The sequence below is a fragment of the Fringilla coelebs genome, assembly GCF_963513975.1.
Source record: "Fringilla coelebs genome assembly, chromosome: 3".
Lineage (NCBI taxonomy): Eukaryota > Metazoa > Chordata > Aves > Passeriformes > Fringillidae > Fringilla > Fringilla coelebs.
Window position 1 is genome coordinate 36,306,208 of NC_140030.1, and position 24,027 is coordinate 36,330,234.

The 24,027-nt window shown below is 41.3% G+C and overlaps 2 protein-coding genes across 5 annotated transcripts in view; one reads left to right on the forward strand and one right to left on the reverse strand.

Moving 5' to 3' along the window:
- ORC3 (origin recognition complex subunit 3) overlaps positions 1-2,575 on the forward strand; it is a 35,462-nt gene extending 32,887 nt beyond the window's left edge. For all 4 annotated transcript variants that reach the window (XM_084202703.1, XM_084202704.1, XM_084202706.1 and 1 more), the window contains 2 exons: positions 832-911; positions 2,035-2,575. In XM_084202703.1, the coding sequence (XP_084058829.1) occupies positions 832-911; positions 2,035-2,140 (186 nt within the window). In that variant the 3' untranslated portion in view covers positions 2,141-2,575. The remainder of the gene's footprint in view (positions 1-831; positions 912-2,034) is intronic.
- A 4,286-nt stretch (positions 2,576-6,861) lies between these two features.
- Positions 6,862-23,572, reverse strand: AKIRIN2 (akirin 2). The gene is made up of 5 exons (XM_084201959.1): positions 22,912-23,572; positions 12,489-12,632; positions 11,636-11,785; positions 7,860-7,931; positions 6,862-7,545 (listed from the first exon to the last, which is right to left on the reverse strand). The coding sequence occupies exons 1-5, from the start codon at positions 23,114-23,116 to the stop codon at positions 7,535-7,537; spliced, it is 582 nt and encodes a 193-aa protein (XP_084058085.1). The 5' UTR covers positions 23,117-23,572; the 3' UTR covers positions 6,862-7,534.
- Positions 23,573-24,027: the final 455 nt, after the last annotated feature.

The following is a 24,027-nucleotide window of genomic DNA, read 5'->3' on the forward strand; positions in this document are numbered from 1 at the left end:
TTATCCTCAGCACAGATCAGATTTTGTGCTTAACAAAATTGCCTTTCTTTTTTTGTCTTTAAGTATTCTCTGACACTTTTATGGAAACAGGCAAGGGGAGCTCTTGGAGAGAATGCTTGTGCCAGGGAAAAGCCTGGGTCCTTCTAGCTTGATAACCTGTCTCATCCTGTAGCCAAAAGCAAAGAGAATATAGCAAGAGAGCATACGTTAGAATGATAAAGTCTCCCTGGCTAACAATCACATTTTAGCTCTAAGGTGTCCTAAACTTGAGTGGTTCTTCTGTATTTCATAAACCTACCTGGATGTCATTACCAGTATATTTTTGCAACCACAGCATCCTCTGCAAGAAACTCTGTAGCTTAACCACCCGCAGTTTAGAAGATACTCCTTTTACTTCTTCCAGCTGTGTTTTGTTTGCTGCTGCCCTGGCTGTGTATTGTATATTCCTGCCCAGACTCTTGCTGTCCCTCAGTTTTATAGATTTCTTCACAGCCAATTTAACTCTATCACTTCCCCAGAATATTTAAGCAGTCTCACCTTGAGAATATTTTTTCAGTTCTTTAGTTTCTCTGAGAATGGGTCAGGACCCAGAACCATTTGAGATTTAAAATGCAGGCACAGGAGTTCAGATCTTGCATTGTGTATTCCTGCCATGGTAATGTGTAACCTTGCTTGCTCTTTGATTGCTGCTGAACTGACACACTCTTGGTGTTCTCCTTCCAAGATCTTATTCCCCCTGAGTGATAGCCTTTAGCTCAGAGGTCACTATTTCATATGCAGATCTGTCGGTCTAAGAACTGGAATAAATCTGTGCTGCTTTTCCCTTTCTAGGCTTTCTCAACTGTGGTGATGGCAGCTGAGGACCCAAATGCAGATGCAGCTTCCTCAGACCAGGTGGATGATGTTATCCAGTATCCTTTCTCATTTTTCTCAGGCTTGACATGGAAAAGCTTACAGAATTTATGAACCTGGAGTTTTAAAATATAGTTTTGTGTACACTGATTAATTAATTTTAAAAAAATTACTTTAAACAGCCTTAATATATTGAAAATGTCTAAGAAATAAATCAGTTTTAATAGTTAGGCTGGGAATGGTGAGGTAGGAGAGCAGCTTTTGTCTGCAGGTGTTTACGTCTGAAACAGAACCAAAAGTCCATAAAACAAGTTGAAACTGTTTGGGTAAATCATCAGGGAGTTGGTATAGCTGCTGGATAGGGGTAGAGCATTACTGGGGAACAGATGGGAGGAGAGCTCTGGCCTAGAGAGCAGATGAAGAAATAGAAGCAGTAGTTCATTATGGTACAGTACCGTGGGGTTGAGACCTTACTTTGCACAGGACACCCATTCTGCTTCTTACTTTGTCCTGATCCTAAACTGAAGTCTAAAAAATATTTAATAGAAGAGCATTAGAACCAAAACTCACGGCTACAGCAGTAGTGCTGCCACAGAAAAGAAATGAATAGTTGTACAAAAATAGGCTTAACTAGAGGAAGGATAATTATATGCTCTAATACTATACCTGGCTTTCCTGGCCCTTCCTTTTTTACAAGCACCACTGTTAATTGTCACTCACAATAAATTTAATTCTCTAACTCGGGAATATAAACCTGTATGTCAGGGAGGCAGCAGCAAAGGCAGAGTGAATAAAAAGGAGGAGGTGGTGCCATGAAACCTCAGAAAAAATCTCTGTAATTATCTATCCATTTTTTTGTCAAGGCACATAAAAGTATAAATTCTTCTGAGACATTACAAAATTGGTATGGTTGTAGGCTTTAAGCTTCTCTTAGCAGTGGGAAAAGGAAGTCTGTTTGCTGTCATGTCGTATGCATGTGGCAGAACTACTGATCAGATCAACGATTTGTGTTTCTGTAGGCAGCTTGTGCTCTGCCCTTATTTCCAACAATTGTATTGTGCAACACGTTGTGAAATCTGTGCTTACCATGACTTAGAAATCTTGCCCTCCTAGAAGAGAACAGTGTGTCTGTCACTGTCTAATCAAGTGCACTTGGTTTCTTTCCTTCACTGACATGTCCAGCGCTCGCTTTATTCGAGCTGTTTCTGAACTCGAGCTCCTGGGCTTCATAAAGCCCAGCAAGCAGAAAACTGACCACGTGGCAAGGCTGACATGGGGAGGCTGTTAATGTGCCACCAAGGTGCTAATAAACCTTCCCAACAGAGCAAGGGCTGTGTTGCCACCATTCTACTTCTCGAAACTTTGCATACTGAGTGAGTCAGGGGTGCCTGAATGTTGTGATACGTTCTGAGTGCCTGGGCAGGCTTGAATAGAGTTGTTTTTTAATGCTTATCTTCCCTGTGTAATGTTCTGCTGTATTAATGCTCATGTTCCAAATACTGTATTGTTGTGCCAGTTTCAATCTTCTTTGATGCGTGATATGTAACAGTCCACTGATACAGCTCAGGCTAGCAAGCCAAAAGGACAACACTGGCTATGTCAGCCAAAAAGTGATGAAGCAGTATTATTAACATCCTTATAAGCTGATAGGATTTGAGTCATTAATATAAAATGCCTCCTGATCCTTGAACTAGGTTTAAAAATAAATAAAACAAGTATGCTAAAGAAGACAATGAACTTCCATGTTCAGCCTCTGCTGTCTGTTCTTCCAAACTGGTCCTCACTCCCTAAAAACTCCTTGGGGAGGAGAAGGCGAGAGAATAATTGTGAAGATGCGAGGTTTTGCCCTTTGGCAAGAGTAAAAGTGAACTGTTTTAATTCCTTTTTCTAGTTGGAGTTGATGGGTACTAGCTGACTTCTGCAGTTAGGAACACTTCTGTCAGCAGACTGAGAACATGGCAGTTGTGCACTCAGGTGGAAGGTAGGAAAATCCCCACCTAAAGCACATGTTGTAACCTCCCTCTTTGGCAAAGGTTTGTGCTGCATGCAGGCAAAGGAAACAGCTGTGTGAAAAGCAAGGTAGGCTGAGTGTGTACCAGCACTGCTCATCTGATGATCAATCTTCTGATGATCAATCTTTAAAAGGCCTTCTCAGACCACCCTTTTCCCTTCACTGTGTAAGGAGCAAATGTGCTTATGCTAGTGCCTTTACCCTGTTCTTCAACCATGGGAAAAGCCTTAGGAACCAAAGGGGAAAAGCTGCATTGCCCTCCAGAGCAGTGCATCCGCCATGCTTTGATAAACCCTCCATAATCACTTCCATAAACCAGATCTTTACTGGAAAGGGGAAGTCCTGTTACAGAACCAGTAACTTAGCCAGCTGTTTCCCTGGGAATGCAGATAAGAGATGTCAGGCTTGTTTTAAATTCGCAACTCCTGCCCTCCCTGAGCGTATTTTCCAGCTGCAGGAATCGCAGAGTTACAGCGTCATGTCCTGCTGCGTCTAAGTGGGGGTCAGGTTCTAAATGCTGCCAGCCAGTTCAGAAGGGGGAGGAGGAGGTAGCTTATGACTCTACTGCCTTGGGAAACAATGACAAAAACCTCAAGAGCATGAATTTTTAGGATCGCACTTGCAAGTTTCAAGACACAGGTAAAATACTCCCATTCTTCCCTGGTAAGCAGGCTCAGGGAGCTGTTCAGTAGCACAGACAGCTTTCCAGGAGCAGAGAGGAAAGCGAGACATTGCAGCAGCAGTGAAGGCTGAACACCCCATCCTGAACCTCACCCCATTTATCTCACAAACACACTTGACAAATGAAAGGGAGCAGCACCAAATGTCTCCGTGATGTGCAAGAGGACAAGAAGCCAAGGGCTTCGCTGTGTAGCTGTCTCATGCCACCCCCCTCTGCTAACCTCACCCAGGTAACTCACACCCCCAGAGGGTAAAACATTCAGAAATAAAGAGAAACCAGCCTCAACAGTGTGTGGCCTTTAATCCCCAAATGTGCAGGCAACATGACATTAAAACAGTAAAATTAATAGTTAATGGCTGTTTCTTCCCTTGAACTAATAACAAATTTGTATGGTTAAAGTCACATTTGCTGTGCTACATACGGTTTCTCAGATCAAATCTTTAGTTTTGTCCTTGGCGCTTCATTTTCTTCAGCAAGGAGGGTAAGAAGATTGAACATTTAAAAACAAACTAAACTGGTCTTAAATTTAATTTAGTTCACCTTTCTTTCTTCAGAAGCTGGTCTTTGCAATCAGTTCTACTTTCCTGGATAAAGAGCTTAACAATCACTGAATCTGGAACCAACATCAGTAACAGCTGAGACACCCTCACATACCTTAGCTGAAACAGAGATTTCAACTGGAAAATTAAAAATTAGTTTCTACAACTGTCTGCATAGTAATAACATGTTTTGCAGACATTCCAAAAAATTTTCACTGTCTGCAATGTTCACTTAAAGAAAACAGTACAAAAAAACCCCAAAGTGCTAATATCTGTAGTAGTTCTGAAACTCTAGTGTAAAGCCTCACCTCTGAACTAACTGTATCATATTCTTAGGTAGCCACATCTTTCAGCAGAACTACTGCCAAAGATCAGACCTGAATGCAAGTTAACACTCATTACAATAATTTTCCAACCCTTTTTCTCTACTGTTACAGATGCTGTTCTTTGACACCTCTTTACACTACTGTACTACTGGTTTCAAACACAAACTTTGTAATTTTTTTTATCTTGAAGCCTACAACAGCAATAAACTATACGAACAGCCCAGGTGCCTGTAAAAGCCATTTCATCACTGAGAATGACTTCCAATACAAAAGTCACAAGCACTGGTTAACAAGAGCATAAACTTTTAATACTTTACCAGCCTCCCATTTTTTTTCTCCCCACTGTGGAGTCAGAAATCTAAAATCCTTCCCAATTCCCAACTCGGGAACAAAGAGAGCTTTCACAAAGCAGTTTACAAGCAGAATCTGTGACTGGTCATGCTGTTCAAGTGTACACAGGCAAACCTCAAACATCAGCACACGAGACTGCTTGAATCTCCTTCCTTTGCAACCTTGAAAACTGCCGAGTCATCTTATGGTTATATGCTCTCACATCTAGACACAAAAATCAACACGCAGGATGTGCATGCTGCTTTTCAAGTACACAAGTAACTGAGATCTGCTTGGAAAGAAAGAAATACATCACTACCTTAAAAACAGGTTAACCAAGATCTTTGGTTTCACTCTGTTAAGTTCCACTTAACTGTTCTCTGCTTGCTTGGCTTTTGGGCAAGACTGCAGTTACATACAAATGGCAGAAACATTCTACATGTGGCCACCATAAAGTAGTGCCAAGAACTGCCTGGTTATTGAACTGTATCCATTTCTCCTTGACTCTAAAGCCTTTGAAAAGGTTCTGCAAAGCAGGCTGGTTTTCAAGCACAACTGGCTCCTCACAGTACCTCAGTTTCCCTAATTTTTTCAACAGCCATCAAGCTGCCAGCTATTTTCCTATTGAAGAGTATGACTCTTGTTAGAACAAGTCTTTCATGTGTGATTCATCACACTAGATACTGGCACTGAGATTAAGGAAAGGAGCCAGTTTGAAGTGGCCAAGACAAAACAAGCAGCAGGTTAAAAAATGAAAAATTTTAAAGAATGCAACCTCATTTCCAAAACAGGCCCAAATTAAGCATACCACAGCTGTGATACACAAGCACCCACGGTGCCAGGCTTTTCATCTGCCACAAGACTGCTTATAATGCATCAATTTGGAGCAGTACACAAGTGGCTGGGTGCTAGCATGACATCACTTCTTATTTATAAATCTTAATATCCCAAAAGAAAAGATAATAACACAGGAAATACTTGAGATGTATGAGGATGCTAGAATTTGCATGGTGGTCTACCTAGAAGCAGTGATTTTCCTAGCTTGGGCAACTTAATAAAAGGAGGTCAAAAAGTGAGGAGCAGGAAGGAGGGACTGAGGACTTTAAGGCAGACAACAGAAATTACAACCCTTGATAGTTTTATCTTCAGTGACAGAAGACCCGGGAGGGGAGTCTAGTAGAGATTTCTCATTTCTGGGATTCTGAAAATAGAGATAATCCAAATATTTAGGCAAGATAGGTTTCAGGGAAGTGAGCGGAAAATACCTGATACTGTGGCAATGCGTCCAATTCTGAACCTTCAATCTCACTCTTAAGTGAAAGAGTTCACCCAACAGCAGAGCTCATCACAAGGTTTCTCTGATACTGTAAGTAAGCATGAGCCAATTGCCAAGTTCATCTACCAGCTTCAACTCAAATCCTCTGTTAATCTGAGATGGGACATAGATCTATCACAGAGCAGACTTCCCTTTAACCAGAAGCTGACATTAAGTTAGAGAAGACAGCAGTTTATAATCAAATGATTACTTTGAAACTGCTTTCTTGTCCCCAGAGCAGGTAACTTTGGTAGCAATACTTCCACTCCATAACACACAGATCTGGACTTGCCATGTAGGAAATTTGCAGTGATTCAGAGACCCAGCAATGCCCAGACAGCAGCAGCCAGCACCAACACAGCAGTCTGTCAACAGCTGAATGCATCCAACAAGGCCCTCAACCCTTAATAGGCATTACACACCTTCAAATCTTGCAATAGCTACACTGTTCCAGCTTGCAGTACATGCACCTGCTCTATCTCAATAACAATTTCCTTTAATGTGTCACTGAAAGCTGAAGGAAGGCAAGTGCAGCTGCTGTTTGAGTCAGCTGCAGCAAGTGACATCACCAGTTTTGTGTCCGTTCTGTACCAAACATGCTTCCTCAACACGAAACACAACAGCCAATATAAGGAAGATTTCTCTGCCTCTGAAGAATGACCTGAGATTTTAATCCACCTCCTTCTCCTGATCTAAAACTGACCCACCCACTATTGCTAGTAAATAAAGTTTTCATTTAAACACTCAGATTTAAGTTTATTCATACACACAGCAAAAGTTCCACCTGCATATTAAAAACAAACAGATTAGAAGTAAATGTTTTATTCTTCCAACTAAATTCCAGTACTACAAGGGCAGTAAAACAATGATACACTGAAAAATTGCAGCAATAAACATTTGTTAAAGACTGATAGAATAAATAAAAACTACAAAAATGAGAAATCATATAAACCCATTCTTAACCCCCAAAAAAGTCATGGAATACAGAAATGCCCTCCTTCACTATTTCACAGGCAGTACTGTGGGCTATTTGCTTAAAATTGTCCTGGGATTACATTCTAACTTAACTGTGATTACAGCTCTGTTGTAGTGCACAGTTATGAAAACCACACTAACTTCAGTCAGAAGTGTCATTCTACATTTTTATTTACACAACCAGTGAAGGGCAACTTCTAGAACACCAGCTTTAATCCTTTACTTTTTCAAACTTATTAACATAAGAAGCCAAATTGTAATGATACAGCAAATGAGGCCACTGGTATTATTACAGGTAGCAAAGGTCCACATCCAGGTGGTACTGACATCAGGGAGCACTCCAAAACCAGTTGCTGCATAAGAGTGGTTGCCACTGACAAAAGCTTGAAATAACCTGTGTTCACAGGGGGGAAAAAATATGGCATTGTTGCAAGTCTTTACTGGGACAGCTTGCAACAATAAAACAGGGTGTATAGGGCAGCCCACATATGCAGAAAGTGTGATTCATGAAACATCTGGAAAGAGAAAAAATAAAAGAAGCATTAAGGACAGCAGTAACAAGTATCAGCTCTGTGCAAACCTTCTCTGGTAGTATCAAAACTGGTTTCAAAACTAAACTCCAGCATGCTATGGGAAACCAGGTCTAGATGTTTTAAACGCAAGCTGCATTTTCTCTCACACCTCTCTTTCAATCTCAATATTCCATATTTTCAATTTTGAGTATTTTACCTTGGGGCCTAGCAGCTTAACAGCAAACAATGGCCATTTAAATTATTGAACACTTGGTAATTCAGTGGTGCCACAGGGACCAGAAGAAAGAGATACTCACAACTGGCAGGCTGTTCTCCATATCGTCGCATGATCTGATCATGCGTGAACTTCACAAATGCGTCATATTGTTCTGCAAGGATGAAACATTGCAAGTATGAGTATTAAGTTCAAATCCAGCAGAAAAATACTCAGGGCTAATTTTTATATACAGAAATTATACAAGTCAAACACACCCCAAACTGCAGTAGTTTTAAATAACTTAATACAGTTCATAGCTGCCATTTCTTTTATCCTCCAGAACAACTCAGGTAATGTCCCCTTAAATTAAAAGGCTCTCCCATACAAACTTCTGTAAATGAGAAAGATGGCAGTAAACACAAAGAGAATTATGAAGCATGTAACAAAGACCTCAATATACCTCACACCTGCTAAGTATCACACACTGTATTTTGAAGAAATGAAGTGTGCCCATTTTACAGATCCATAATGGGGCCAGAGTAGAAAACATGGCACAAAGGTCTGTGCTAGGCTGGAAACATAATTTGTCTGCTCCTACCACTACCAGAGGTAAGAAAATTAATTTAATGAAATGGAAACACAAAAGTACAGGAAAGGGACTTGCTACAGAGTTAGAAATTATATTTGCTGACTGCCAGAAAAATCAAAAGCAAAGAAACTAAAAGGATGAAATGCTAAGTGACTAACTTTTGAGTCATTCTAATCACAGAAGCAGCTACTCTGGGAGACATATATTTGACTGTGGACTGCATGAAAACAGTTACTGTGTCATCTGAAATGAAATTTTGATATGAAACATACTTGGCTTTGAACTAAGCACTGTTGGAACTTATTTCACAGAAAGGTTATTCCTTCTATACACATACATACATACAAATACATTCGCAATATTTTATTCAGTTTTAATACTGCACTCATCAGCAGGATATCACCTTTCAGAATTAGGAAATTGAACAAGGAGAGTAATATCTACCAGATGCCGCTCCTCTCCATTCCCCTTCCTCCCTTGTGGAAAAATACATGTGCAGCAATGTGGGGTGTTCTGAGAAAAGGGCAAGGTCAAAGAAGGCAATCTTCAACCAAAAATGCAGTTAGATTTGTAGTGGTTCCTAGTCCCACAGGTTTGCCCCAATAAAGTCCCCATCCTCTTGCAGGGATGAGCTTCACCTTTGAAGTAAACAGGGTATCAGTAATCAGCAAGCAGTGCAGCAGCAGCCCAAAGTACGGAGCGGACCCAAAGATCTAAGGACATTCATCCCTGACCAAGGGGGCCTGCAGTCATGGTGGCCAGCTCCCCTCTGCCCACAAGCACGACCTGTTTCACTGCAGTTCTGATCAGCCGCTTTTCAGCAGCTATGTGAAGACTTCAGCCAAACAACAAAATAACACAAAGGGCAGACGGAAGGATCCAGCGCACTGAAACCATTTGAAAATGTAACACCAACTAGAATTTTTCCTAAAAGTATGTATTAAAGGCCAAAATCAAACTTGCAAATGTTCTTCCATTAAGGTGGAAGTTGGCATACACAGCTGCTTTGTAACATCGCCTTAGTTAGAACTATAGCTTTGCAATTTTTTTAAAAATCCAGTTACTAAAAAAGCCCCGTTCTTGCGATATTCAGATTCAGAAGATAAGCAATCCAAAGATAGGAGCAGCCTACAGTTAACTACTTGAGAATTTAAGTGAACACTGCACAAATACTTACATCACTGTATCATATACATCTTAATTATTTTAAGTCAGGTGGCTAAATGACATGAAAACAAATACAATTACAATACTATAAAAGGCTGTTTTTCAGAGATTCTTTAAAACCTTTACAGCCAACCTAGTGTTTTGCTAAGGCTCTTGCAAAACCAAGTTTGCACTAACACAGCAGTTTCAGGTAACAGAGGCAGGAAGAGAAATCAGGACATTACAATGATCTGAGTTTTCCATTTACCAAACATTTATTCTGCATGAAAAGCAACTCTACTTGCAAAGAACATGGAAGAAGGAAAGAACAGGCTAACTACCTACATGACAATCTGGCTAACTACCTACATGACAACTCTGATTCAGAAAATACCCCAAGATGCAAACATTCAGTTAAGTCACTTGAAAGAATCTATTCAACTGAGATTTATTATGGAATTTCCAGTTACATTTCCTTTGACCTCACTTCTGTAACAAGGAGTATCACCTTACTGCACTAAGTTTAGAAAAGGATATAACCATTTTGTCAGCAGACAACCATAACTGGCCTTCCATGCAGGGAATGTCTAAATTCTTTTGCCAGTCTTTAAATTCTCATATAATGTTGAAAATGTATTACTGGCTTAATATATGTGATGCAGTAACATGATCTCCCTAACTGCTCTTTTGGTGAGCACCATGGTAAGAACAAGTAAAACTAAATCATCTCACTAAACCGCAACTCCCAGATAAAATTCAATCCCCTCCCTTTCCCAAAAACAAACTAAACAATGCTCCTTTTGGGACTGAGAGACAGAGCACATGTAAGGAACTTGACAGAGGGGCTTCCTGTTTGTAAAGAGCTACAAGCTTGTAGTCCACAAGAGTCTGGAAGAAATGTAAATCTATGTGGTTTTCAAATGGTTATGAATGCTGCTAAATGAAATGAATTTCAGAAAACACAAGAAATTACCCAATTCCTAACATACATAAATTAGGAGAAAAAGTTCTATAGAGTCCTTATTCATCAGGCTGAAGCAGGTTAAAAAGAATAACACTGAAATAGAGCACCAGGCTCAAAGCAGCAGAAGTATTCATGGCTTTAGTTATTGTTTGTAACAGATGTAGATTTAAGAGGGACATAGAACTATAGCAATTTCTTACACAGAAATGGCAGATCAGCAGGTGCAGAACATGAACAGGATCTTGGGTGCACAGACAATACCATCACAAGCAACTTACAAGCCTGGTGACTTTCTGCATGTGCATGCCTGTAAAAGGTTTTATTCCCACCTGAAGAGACCTGCCAACTTTAATTCTGATGCATTTTCAGGTGGAAAGCACAACAGCAGTAGGTATTCAAAAGCACATCTGCAGAACAGTGTGCTCAGGTTTTCATTATCATCACACTAAATATTAAACTCCACATCATACTGTGAAAACACCTACCTCTGAACGCACAAGAATTTAGGTGCTCAAATGCTAGCAAGAGGCTTAGAAGTAATGGCCCTCAAACACTGAAGAAAGGTCATATTTACAGTGCTGACATTAGCAGATCTTGATGGAAAGATAAGCTGGCATCAGGTGCCAAGAATTTCAGCTGAATTGTAAAATACAAGAATTCAACATGGAGCTTCAGAAAAACAGTTGAACTGACTCTCAAGCAGATACCAAACACTGCTGGCAGCAGTGTAATGCTAAGTACTGGGAAGAGAAAGGGAAATCTTAGGTACTGTCATCTTGCCAAATTCCAGAAAAAGGAAGTCAGTTCCCAAGCAGGAAAAAAACAAAACAAAAAAACAGTCCTTCAAAAAGAGCTCTACAGGCAGTCTTTCTGAAGAAGGGAAAAAAAAAAAGAAGGGAAACTGTCAATTCAAGACAAAATAGCAAGAGAAAGTTCTAACTGAAATAAAACCACTGTCTTCACTGAGTAGTAATAACTAAGAGTCATACTTTCTATCCAAAGCAGCACAGAAGGAAAAAACCTATCATAGGGAGTAAACATCATTTTTTCTGGTATGTATGCAACCCCATTCCTTCATCAGATCAGGTCAGAAAAAAACATACACCGTAACAAAAACAAGAGAAGTTTTAAGCTTTCAAAATCACTCTGACTTATATTATTCTGAACTGTAAGATACCTGCAAGCTTTGTGGTCAAAATTTCTTCATACTCTTCACGGATTTTCTCTTCACGTTCTTTCAGCAAGCGTTCACAGATCATTCCAACTTGTCTGAGAGTAAACAGGGGCTGTTCTTTTTTCAATGGTGATGATGCTGCAGATGAAGTACCTAAGAGTAAATATTTGGGCATACCAATTTACAATTACAAGTAGATCAGAACCAGTTTTTTTTATAATCAGGTTTTTTCACATCTTTAAATTAAAGGAACTTTACAAAACATTTGAAGATTTACTCTGCTATTTGATCCTCCTAATTACTACTGAAGCAGAACTGGATGCTCAAAAAGGAAGACATCTGCAATGGACAACATGCACAACCATCAAAACCCCAGGAACATCACACAAACACTGTGAACACCATTTACATGGCAGTTGCCGCATACAAATTTAAGCTTCTATTTTATATAAAAATTATAGTACAGTATATTGGTGCCGAGACAGCTGCTTTGCAAAAGCCTATTACACTATCAGTGACAGAGCAGGCAAGATGGTCTCCTGAAAACAGTGCCAGGTTTTTGTCTGACCAATTTTTAAAATGCAAAGCTACCATCTTCCAGACCAATACCGCTACTGCCAAAAAAAGCAGCAGTAACTAGTGGGAACGTGTCATAACACAACAGGTAACGGGGAGAACTATTTACTCAAATGGAATCTGACAGAATAACAGAATATAGCAGAATTACATCCAATTTATGGCCAAAAAACAACAGTAACCGGTGAGAAGGTGCCATAAACCACCAAGTAAGTAGAAGTTGTTTACACAAGCAGAGTCTAAGAAAACATAGGAAAACTACACAGAATTATCTGAGTACCTGGCAAAGCTGGTCCAGTGAGGAGAAATGCATGTGGCTGTGCATCAGTAGAACAACAAGGATCTGTCTGCTGGAAGCTATTTTCTAAATGTCTTCTCTTCTGCATGCGTTTGTACTCCTGTTTTATGTTGTACAGAATTTGTTCTAAAAAGAGAAAAAAAAAACAAAAAACCCTAAAATAATTATCTTTACATTTTACCATTTCACTTGCTTTTCTCTCAAACATCAAATGCTGTAGATAAATAGCAGATGATAAAGGACAGACAGACTCTTAAAACATGACCTGCAGAAGTGATGTCTTACCTAAGACATAAAACCAATAAACTAATTAAAAGAAAGGTAACCCAGGCTGTTTTCACCAGAACACTAGCAAAAATGTTCTTATTTAAGGTCAAGTACTGGTATCAAAGTATTGCTAACAAAAAAAATCCAGCATCCTAAAATTTAGGAATGATATAATGTGCATGGATAAAAATATGGCTATAAAACTTATACTGGTATTAATTATATTCATGAATTTAATCTTTAATTTAATCTTTCACTCCCAGACAGCATTTTATCACTCACAGAGGTAAGAGTAACAAGACACTCAAGAATAAACAGCCACAAGAATTGCCATTCCCTCTCTGTAGGCTGTCCTCCAGGCAGCACAGTGAAGAGGAAAACACAATTTAGACAATACCATTAAGCACCTACTGCTTAAAATATCAAAGAGTTGGAAACTGACAGGAAAAATACAGAAGCCTTCCACAACATTTTTGACAAGTCTCAAATTTATCCAAATAAAATACAGTGGATGGATCAACAGTCTCTTTTAAAGGAGTATGACAATATGTAGTGCAGCTTTTGATTGCAATGAATGAATACAGCAGGTTATTTTAATAATTCATTTCCACTGTAGAATCATAAGGGAAAAACTAATCCTTGGAACAGGAACTACCAATCCTGTGTGCCTTCTCTCTGAAATTACACATACCAAATGGCTCTCAGGTGCATAAGTGGCCTAACTGCATATCCTCTGGCAATGTAAAATATTCAAGAAAAAAAAAAGAATTTTCTATTTTTTACATTCTTTTCATGAAGAAATTTCCACAGATTCTCATCCTTTATGAGAACTCTTACTTTTAAGTGGTCAAATGCTTCAAGAAAAAATTACCTGCACAATTGGCTTCCAATGACACTTCTACACTTTTTAGCAAGGACAACTTTCCAAAATTCAGGTACATAAAAATTTGCATGATCATGTCAGAGTTACAAAGGACTCCACTCAGACCCTTCCGATTTCTGTCACATTTTGCTAATACAATACCATGAAAACTTAAACCAAATTTTGTGTTTGTAATCCATATGCTATGAGGTTCCATATCTGAACACTTCTAATAAGGAACCATGTGATGCAGGTACCTTCAGCTACCACCTTCTTCAGTCAGCCGCTGAAGCCTCTGCTAGACCAAGTGGAAGGAAACACTTAAAATTATCAGTTCAGACGTTTAAATACTGTCATGGTTCAATTCCATGAGTCAGTCTAGAGATTTCCAATTTATAAAAAGAGAGAAACCTGTTTTGAGTACACAGGACTGTCAGCAAAGGAGCTTCTTGGATTTTGTCCACTGATTAAGGACTTGACAGCCTTTCAGTCCCAAGTGTGCAAGTGTAAAATTTTCAACTCTCTTATGGGAGGTCAGTAATATGGTTCAAAGAAGCAGCAAATGCAGAAGACAGTAATAAAACAGTAATAAAAAAGCACGGCAGGTAAATTAAGATAAGAAATCACAAGACAGTGGTGTGGGGGGATGAAGGATTCATACTTTCTGTAGGAGAAGATACAAACACTCCTGTACAGTATCAAGGTACATAAATCATGTTAAACCAAGATGCAGCCAGGCTTCCAAAATTAAACAGACCTGATCATGTGCATACACATATCACTCAGAGAGTGGCCTAACAACATTTATACTCAGCGGCACTATGGCGGCAGAACAACACTTCTCCTCAAAATCAAGCGCTGTTCTGGCTCCAGTGATACTGCATAATTCTGAATGGGAACCAAATTAGCTCCTATGATCATCTGTCCTAAAGCATGTTTACACTATGAGAAACCTGACTGCACATATTCACATTGCATTTGTATTAATTGAAGAACATAACAGACCATGACCATCCTTCACTATGACTACTTTGTCCTGGCCATACTTTCTGAACTGCAAAAAAATCAGCCAAATTTCAGGTGTAACAACTTTAATAAAAATATTTTTACAGTTCTCCTTTCATCTTTTTGCAGAAACATTCTCAAACCACATTAACCACCAAAATCATTAAGGACAAAAAAAAGTGAACAGACTCCGCTCAAATGATAAAACTGCAAGAGTTAAATCAATAATCATATGCCATGTCTCCTTCAGTCCTAACAAAACCAAGAAATTAAACAAGGAATGATTTAGAGAAACTGTTAAAACACCAGCCAGGACAGAAGGAGCAAAAGCAAGGAGGGGCGTATGGGGGAAACAGGGAGAGGAGGCAGAGAAATCAGGTGCGGACTCTGGGAAAACAGTAACAACTAGGATAGAAAATCAAGATTTGTAGACCAAAGATACACGACTCTATTCTAAATTATACTGAATTGTGGAAAAGAAGTCTCAATGACATTACAGCAATTTCATCTACTTCTAATTTGGCAACACTTTTTAAATTGCCACCTTCAAATCCTACTGTGAAAATCAAAAATCTCAAGAAACACTACTGACAGATCTGGGAGATCCCCATCCTGACAAAATCACTTTAACAGCTGGCATTACTATGACTTCAGCTGAAGGTATAAAACTAAGCAAAGTTCAAGAGAAAGGACTATTTAAACTAAACTGCACTGTATTTTGACTACACTGCAAACTGCAAGGAGGAGAAAAAAAGCCTGAAATGTTAAGCACTGGCTGAACACCTGCTAAGCATGCCTATAACCTGGTTTGGTAAACGGTATTCCTCCATTCAGACTAACTTAGAAGATTTAAGGCACAACTGCTCAGTACAGAGAACTGGACTGCAAGGCATCCTCAGTACCTCAGCAGGCAAGGAGGCTGACTTATCTAATACTTCCCAATTTCCATCACTTATAAAAAGGGAGATTGACAGTCAAGAAATGCAAGTTTAACACAGCACCAAACTCTCACTGACATCTCACATGAAAGATGAGACCAGAAATGTTTTAAATAAAGCAGGTACATTCTTATATCAGGAAAAACTAAGCAGACATTCTTATTAACCTACAGTAGCATAAAATTTTAGACTTAAAACTACTTCACTGTGAAGTGAAATGTAAGCCTGCAAATATTTATGACTCATTTTAAATGAAAATCTGAATGTCAAATTAAAATAATCTAATACAGTAAGAAAATATACCCAGTTACTTCTTCCACTTACTGGTCTATTTTGCAATTCCACACAAATATATTAACAACACTTTTATAGCATCTCAGCACTTGCAGGAAGCCATGAAATATTAAGGCAGTGCAAACCAGACAACTTCTGAACACCACCTATACAGCAGACATCTGACTGTAAAGAATTTTAAAACTCTGACTCAGTTAAACAAAGCTTAGAATCAGTAGATCCAACCTACTTTTGCTTCCAGAAAACCTTCCTGCTTTTTCAAGTTCAGTTTTCCAACTTCTCGGCCTTCCAATTAGCTCTGACTGTTCTCTCTGCAGTGCACAACTAACTTAAAATGTGCACTGAACTGGTGTAAAACACAGCACAGTTTTTTTATGTGGAAGCCCAAATTGTCCTTTAAAACAATGACATGCATTTTAATTAACAAATTATTTTATATATAAAAACTTAGAATCTGAAAGTACACTCAGTGAAGAAAATCTACTATCACCTTCTCTAAGACTGTAAAATTTAAGTGCGGCCTATCCTCAGTTTCTTCATAATCTCAGTTTGCCCCCTGTGCTCAGTGATTTTACTGGTTAGAGATGCCTCTGAAGGCACAGAGCTATTTAACAGGAATCACCAGGCAGCGGAGCCAAAAGTGAAAATCCGACTTGTGAATATGGTGTAGCAGCAAGAAAAAGCCACACTGCTAACACACTGAAATGAATTAGTAGTTCATAAATAGCATTTCAAATTCAACATGACTATGAATCTCTACCAGTTACACAATAATGTGTTTTAGGCCCCCCTTCTCCTTCAGGTTCAAGGCTAAGATAAAGAATAACAAACGAAAACTACTATCGTCTCACCATAACCACCAAAGGCATCAAGGATTCAGTCAAATATACCCAAATATAATGAAATACATGATTACTCTTTTTTTTATCCAGAGCTGTGTACTGAGAGCATAAAGCTGAGTACACAGGCTCTCTAAATTCTGCCTTAAGATCTTTCAGAACCCAAGATGCCATGTGGAGAACAATGATTTCCAAATGAAGAGAGGATGAAATATGAACAGGGTAAATTAGACTTCAAGTTTGACATCTGAAATATAATTGTCACACTAATGGACTGCAAAGCCAATATTCATTTACAAGGAGTGATGTAGCCTTCCTACTTTAATTCACGATAAGAATTTTTCAAAATTCTGCCATCTAATTACTTCACCCTGACCTGTAATTACCTAGCAATTATGTACAAAGGAAACGGCAGTTCAACTTAGAAAGTTTTAAAGTCAAACAATTATTTTCTTCATTTTAATAACTGCTTATCAACTATGAAGGTGCTGATTGTTTCACCTGAAGGACTTTCTTCTTTGGGCTTGATATTTAAACTATCCATCTCTCATCCCAGTTCCTAATTTCTCTCATTTAGCTAAAGAAAAATTCAGCAAAACACACAGGAAGGTGACTCAACGCGCTGAAATCAGAGTAGCAGTCTTCCAGGCCTGAAATGGAACCTTTAGCTCAGGTTTCAGTTGGCAATGTCACCATTCAACGTATGCATTCAAACTTGAACCATGCCTGAGATTTCTTCTAAGTAATCAATCAAATGCTATCCTGATGTCAGTGGCATACATCTTTAGGGATTTCAGCTTCTGTTAAAGCCAAACACTCCACTATCCTAGTTCAAATTAACATATAACATTTCCATTAGGCCTTCAACCTTATTCAACACCTAGCTGATGTTACCACATTCCTACTTTTGGTCTCCCCACCAGACTACTGACATACGATGTTAATTTGAAGATGCCAGATTCCCCTAAAGACAGCACTGCAGCAGAGCAATGGATAAAGGTATTCCTCAGGGGTTTTTTCCTACTTAACCAGGGAACTCTGGCAGAGACAGAAAATTAAAACAACCCAAATATTCCTCTTACTCTCTCGCTTTGGTCTCAGATGTCAACCACTCCACTAATGCTTCTCAATTAGGCATGTTATGAGGTTAGTACCAGAATGCATACTTTTGGAAACCAGGCTCCCCCTCATAGGAGCATGCTCTAAGCCAGAGAGAAAACACTGATAAGGGTACATGCTGACACCTCATAGCCACTGGCTACAGCTACAGAACAGACAGAAGGAGCTTGCCACAGACTGGAGCACAGAGCAGGCAACCTCAGGAGATCCAGTTACTCCAGATTTCACACTGACAAAAGTTCTGGTTCTCCCACAAGCTCAACGTTCACATATGCATTAGCTCATTCTGCAAATGTACTATTTCAGGAAGTCTTCATTCTCCTGATCAAGGGATTGAGGAATGAAAAATAAATCAAGTAATGCAAAATGTATTAGACACAGCAATTAGATCTTTCCCTTCACAGGAAAAATTGTCACACTGCATTTATCAGACTTGCCATTGAAACAAAAAAAATGGCTTCAACATTTTATGACATCTACAACCAAGGATATTTAACATTTATGGTCATCACAGGCACCTATACAGAAATTTCTCATATAAATTAAATTATGAAGTCCAGATGCAGCTATTATGTGACTTTTTTTAAGAGGTGGGAATGTTTTTGTTTTTAAAATCCTAATGAATTCTGCAATATTGGAGCGCAATGAGAAACTTGGCATTTCACCCAGACAATTTAGCAATAAATACACACGTGGATAAGTTAACAAAACAGAAATTAAGCAGAAAGAGGTGCAGCACTACTAATATGTCACATTCCAAAGCCACTGGATCTGCTCATTTAAAAGCCAAACCTATGCTTGGGCATTGCCTGACCAAGTTTCAGACAGAAGTAGTGCAGTTTGCTCAAGAGGGCAACTCAAAGGTCGTAGGAGGACAGCCCACAGGGAAGACTAACAGTTCCTCCTATTCAAAAAGGTCAAAGACATTTTCTAGCATTAACTTTGAAAAACTGTGTCAATTACATGAATCTCTTTCCAGACTTTTCTGTGAAAGAAAAAGGACATTCTAAAGGCAAATTTACCTACCTTCTATTTGTAATGAGTTCCTCACAAGAGGCCTGTTATCAACAGCTCCACCCACTCTGGTTTTTAGTTTGCAACATTAGTTAGTTGCTGGGGAAGTGCTGAAGCAGATGAAAGTTTCAGATGGAGGAAAAACTGCATGTACTGAAGTCGGTGGACTTCTAAATTATTTAATCCTTTTTGACTGCATAGAGGTCTTTCAAGTTAACCTCTGGTTTTGGATGAAGTGTGGAATCTCAGTCTGCCTTCAGTGTTTATATGTACCAGGAATTAGGAGATTTAAATCCCCAAGATCAACATTATTTCTCCCTTCTGACCCCCAATTTCTTTCAACTGTATTTCCCACTGTAGCTTCAATCTCAGAAATGTCCACACATTCAGGCTTTCAACAACTAGCCTGCCTATGAATTTAAAAAATTTAAGTGTAGTTTTTTCTTTTTTTCTCCCTACTCCCAAACAATCTTTCAACTGGGTAAAACTGTAAACAATGGTTCCAAAACAGAGAACAGAGAAATAATACTGCTAATGTTTTCTCCGTTCACTTTTGAATTCATTTAACAGCTTTGAAACAGAATAGCATCCTCTGGACTTCAGAGGAAATGTGTATGCATAACACATAGGCAGCATCCAGACTCAGGTGCAGTTATTCTGATTACACAAAACAGTCTCATTTATAGCTAGAACTTACATGAAACTAAAACTCATCTGTAAGTATTCAAGCAATAGAAAAATATTTAAGGGCAGCCACTCTTTCAAAACTAAACCAGTTTTATGCCAGGCTGGTATGTTCTGCACTGCTTATAGTGAACAGTTTTAAAAACATCATTCAACATGCAAATAATGCTATTCAAAAATTAGCAAACATACTCATGAGTACGGCTCAAGCCAGTAAGCACAATTCCACAAAAAGTACAGACTGTAAAGCCACAATTACAGTTTGACTGCCAAATTCACCGAGAAACTGGAAGTGACCTAACAGCTGTTCAAATAACCACAAAATATTAAAACACTCTTGTGAGAGATAAATTTCATCTTGAATAAGCCTATCCTCTCTCAAACATTGGTTATTTGTCTATGACCACTCTATACAGACAGCTGTTTTCTCATCTGACTACCACACTGTATTCTCAGTTCCCCACACACCCCTCAATCAATCTGTAGCATTCTACTTCCAGATAATTCATTTTTGAAATGAGGAACGATGTGGTAAGAAGTCCTGGTGCTGATATGGTTTCCACTGTGTGAAGTTAAACACTACCAGGTCAGAGTATCAGATAGAAGAAAAATGTTTAAGCATAAAGTCTAAGCATCAGGTCCTTTATATCCGGAGCTCTGCCTTCATATGAACGTTAATTTTCATTACACAAAATTCAGACAGACACTTTTGAAGTGCTGGAAATCTAAGGATTGCAGTAACAGGCTGAGAAAAGCCCAAGTCAACTGAATTGTGGCTGTTGTTAATAAATTTCCCAACATAAAAATGAACACATAATGGTTAACTTTTTAAATCAGACTGGAATTCTTTTCACAGATACAGCAAGATTTATCTGATCCTAATACAGACATCTGCATCAGAAATGGTCACGTGAACTCGTTTTAGAATTAATGGAAAGCTATATATATTTCTGCAGCACACTAGGCCTCAATCTAAGTCAGAGCTCTAGAATAAACCATCTGATTCTTCCAAGTGACTACCAGGAAAAAGGCAAACTAATAGTTCACAGGTACATTTACAAAATTAGATGAATCACACACAACTTTTCAACAGGCCTCTTTAAAATTGTGAGCTCTATTTTGCTTAGTGAGTGTCGAAATGAAATAGATACAGTGTGATAATACCACCAAATTCAACTGAAATTTGAAGCTAAGCAAGCTGATTAACAGATTCATTTATACCAGCACGGTATAAAGACACTTTTTTTTTTTCTGTAACGGAAACCACAGAGGGAGCTTTTAGGCAAGACCCATGTAAACGTGCACAACTTATAAATGCTTCACGTTTTGCTTAGGAGTATTCAAGTGCTGTACGAGACATTTTGATTTACTGTCATTCACTCTTCATTATAATAAACACATTTTTTTATACATAAAATACACCTTTGTTTGTACACCAATCACCTTTTCACATAGATTACCACCTGCACCTCTGATTTTCTCAGGAGACAAAGAGGCCTGTATTTGCTCAATTTCAGTTTTTAAGCCCTTCAGAATGGTTGGAGCAGAAGCTTAGGTATTACCTCAAATACTGCTCTAGGTTGTCTCTTCTGAAAATTTTATTGATTTGCTTCCTTTCAGCAATACATATTTACCGGCCAGACAATATTTATATTAAATATTCATATCCTAAGCCCTTCAAACCCAAAGAAATCAAAAGAAATCACTGCAAAGAAGCAATACTTATCCTCTAAAATAATTAAATTAGGTCTGATTTTAAATAGCTATTTCAAAGTACATGCAATGCCTTGCTGTACCAGGGAGTGCCATCCATCACAACTCTCATCTCAGACCGCTGACTCATTCAAGATCCTTTCCTAGAGGTTCAAAAAAATATCAAGCACTGATGCCAAGTTTTACTCTGTATGCCCTCTATATTTCCTCCATAGCAATTTTTTATTATTTGAATAAAAGCTCTAAAAAATGTATTGTACAGTACCGTTTTCCGAACTAAGAATGGAAACGAGGCACCGTCCTACGTGTAGATGGCAATCTGAACATTCAAACTTAGTGCTCGGTAACCTGGAGCCAACTTGTGTTATAAAAGGGAGTACCAAACACAACAGCGGAAGGAATTCTGCTGCAACAACTGCAGAGGGCTTTTTTTTTCCCTGCACACAAAGGACACGGGTACATCCATACCTCGGCGCTACAGCCGCTCATGGCCGCGAGCTGCACCGTCCCTGAGTGCATTGCTGGAAGCTGCCCACTGGACTAAGCATGGCACGGGCCAATCAATCCTTCGTGCCCAACCAAGATTCGTTCCTTTCTTCTCTCCCTACTCGCTGCTAAAAAGAACTAGGTTGATTTTTAATTGACAACCATTACACATGCAGACCTCGAGCTTTTAGGGCCGCCGGTTGACTCATCTCTCGCACCTTAAAAATGTAAAAGGGCTTCGCTCTTGCTCTGCGTCTCCCAGATGAGAGCAGGAGACCGCCCGATCCCATTTTATCTGCCCTAAAGGCAATTCTCACCCTTGCACACAACCGCTTTTAACGCTCGGGTTTCCTAGGGAACTTTTAAGGATACCACAGAATGGGTTACCCGGGACGATAGCCCGTATTAAGGAGCTGGGAAGTGGGATTACCCCTTTGTTTTATTCGCTTTTGCCTTTTCCCACTGGCGTTTTGCGGGTGATGGATGACAAGCCGGCCTCCCCGCCCTGCCCCCCTCGCCCTCCCCCGATGTCTGAGCAACGGGAGGAGGTGCCGCCGCCTCGACCCACCGATAATGGCTGCGAGGAAGGGATCGACTGGGGCCCCGCCGACTCCCGACCCCAGCCCCACCTCGCCCGCACCCCTGTCCCCTGCCGCCTCCAGCGTTTCCGGAGCTCGACTCGCCCCTGCGGCTCTCCCTGCCACATCCAAGCACTCGTAGTACAAGGAGGAAAGGGGAGGAAAAAAAAAAAAAAAAACCGGCCTCCTCCTTTCCTAGGATCGAGCTTCCCCCCAACAGCACCCCCATCTCCCACGCCGCTCGGGTCCTTTTCTCCAGTCTCATCTCATCCCCCACCCCCCGCCTTCACCGACCCCTTTCCTATGGCCACCCGCCCGCATCGGCTCAACCCGCCCCCCCTTCTTCCTCCCCGTCCCTCCTCCTCCTCCCCCTCCTCCCCTGCTGCAAACGGCCATTTCTATTGTGTCTCTCGGTGCCAAGCCGAGTAGGGATCGCCCCGGCCGCTGCCAGCCGCACAGACCGGCAGAAAATGGCTGGAGGGGGACGCCAGACCCACCCAAACCCCCCTTCTTCCTCCTCCCCGCTTCCCGGCCGCCTTCCCGGCCCCCTCCCCGCCGAACTGCCGCCCGGGGGCTGCCGGGCGCAAGGAGTGCCGCGTCCCTCACCTGTGGTGAGCCGGGACGACACCTCTCCGAAGGGCGAGGGCTCCATGCGCAGGTATTTCTGCGGGGAGGAGGCAGCGGCGGCGAAGGAGGAGGAGGCGGCAGAGGCCGGGGCTGACAATGGCGCACATCGCCTTCGCTTCGGGGACGCCGGGCTCAGCAGCGGGTCGAAATCCAGAGTCCTTTTCAAAGTGGCGCCGCAAGCCATGGCGCGGAGCGGCCAAGGGGGCTCGGAGCGAGGGGCAGCGGTGGAGACAGCAGCAGCCGGCCCTGCCCAGAGGCGTCTTCCCCGCTGTCTGGAGTGGGCTGGGGGGGAGGGAAGGGAAAGGAGGGGGCGGCTGCGTCAGGGCCGCCTCCGCCGCCTCCCCGCCGGCCTCTCTCTAGGGAGCGGCCCCGGCAGCGGCAGCAGCAACCCCGGTTGAGTCCAGCTGGATCTCCGCTCTCCTCGCCCGCTCCGCCCTGCCCGGCCGGGACAAATTCCGCCCGCGGCCGGTGGCGGGACACGAGCAGTGCCGAGAGACGCGGTGCCGGTCCCAGGTGCGCGGTGCGGGGTGGCCGATGCGGGGCGATGGCGATGGCAGGGCCCGGGCGGCGGCGATGGCGGCGGCGATGGCGCTCCCGGCCGTAACCCCCGCACCAGCAATATGGCGTCAACAACAACGCCGCCGGTTCAAACGCCGGCCCCCCCCGCCGCAGAGGCTCACGGGACTCGTGGTTTCCCCGCCCTGGCCCACGCCACTCAAAAGCAGGATGGCCGCTGGGGAGCTGTGACTACAGCTCCCGGCGTGCACCGCGGCGGCAGGGTAGGCTTCCGGGGTCTGGTTTAAATCCCCCCTGGGAGGGTGCGGGCTGGGGTGTGGATGGGGGACGCGGCGGGAGCCGGGGGAAGAGCTGGCAGGTCCCTTGGGATGCGGGGATACAAAAGGGGTGCTGGGCCTGTCCTGCCTCCTGTTAGCGCAGGTGTTGGGCGGCCCGGGCGGCGGATGTACGTCCGCGTGGCGCTTGTCTGCATGTGAAATCGGGGGCAAAGTGCGTTTAGTGGCCTCCATGGCGAGGGCAGAGCAGGGAGCGTGCGGGAGTCCGAGGTGGCAGCTAAGGACACGCGTGGAAAGGCCTCAC

Bases quoted from the DNA above. Each gene is read 5' to 3' on its own strand.
- AKIRIN2 (XM_084201959.1), bottom strand. From the start codon at position 23,116: ATGGCTTGCGGCGCCACTTTGAAAAGGACTCTGGATTTCGACCCGCTG. The intron at 11,786-12,488 runs GTACTCAGATAA...ATTTACTCTTAG, and splicing joins CACTGGACCAGCTTTGCCAG to GTACTTCATCTGCAGCATCA. The intron at 7,932-11,635 runs GTATCTTACAGT...TCATCCTTGCAG, and splicing joins TTTGACCACAAAGCTTGCAG to AACAATATGACGCATTTGTG.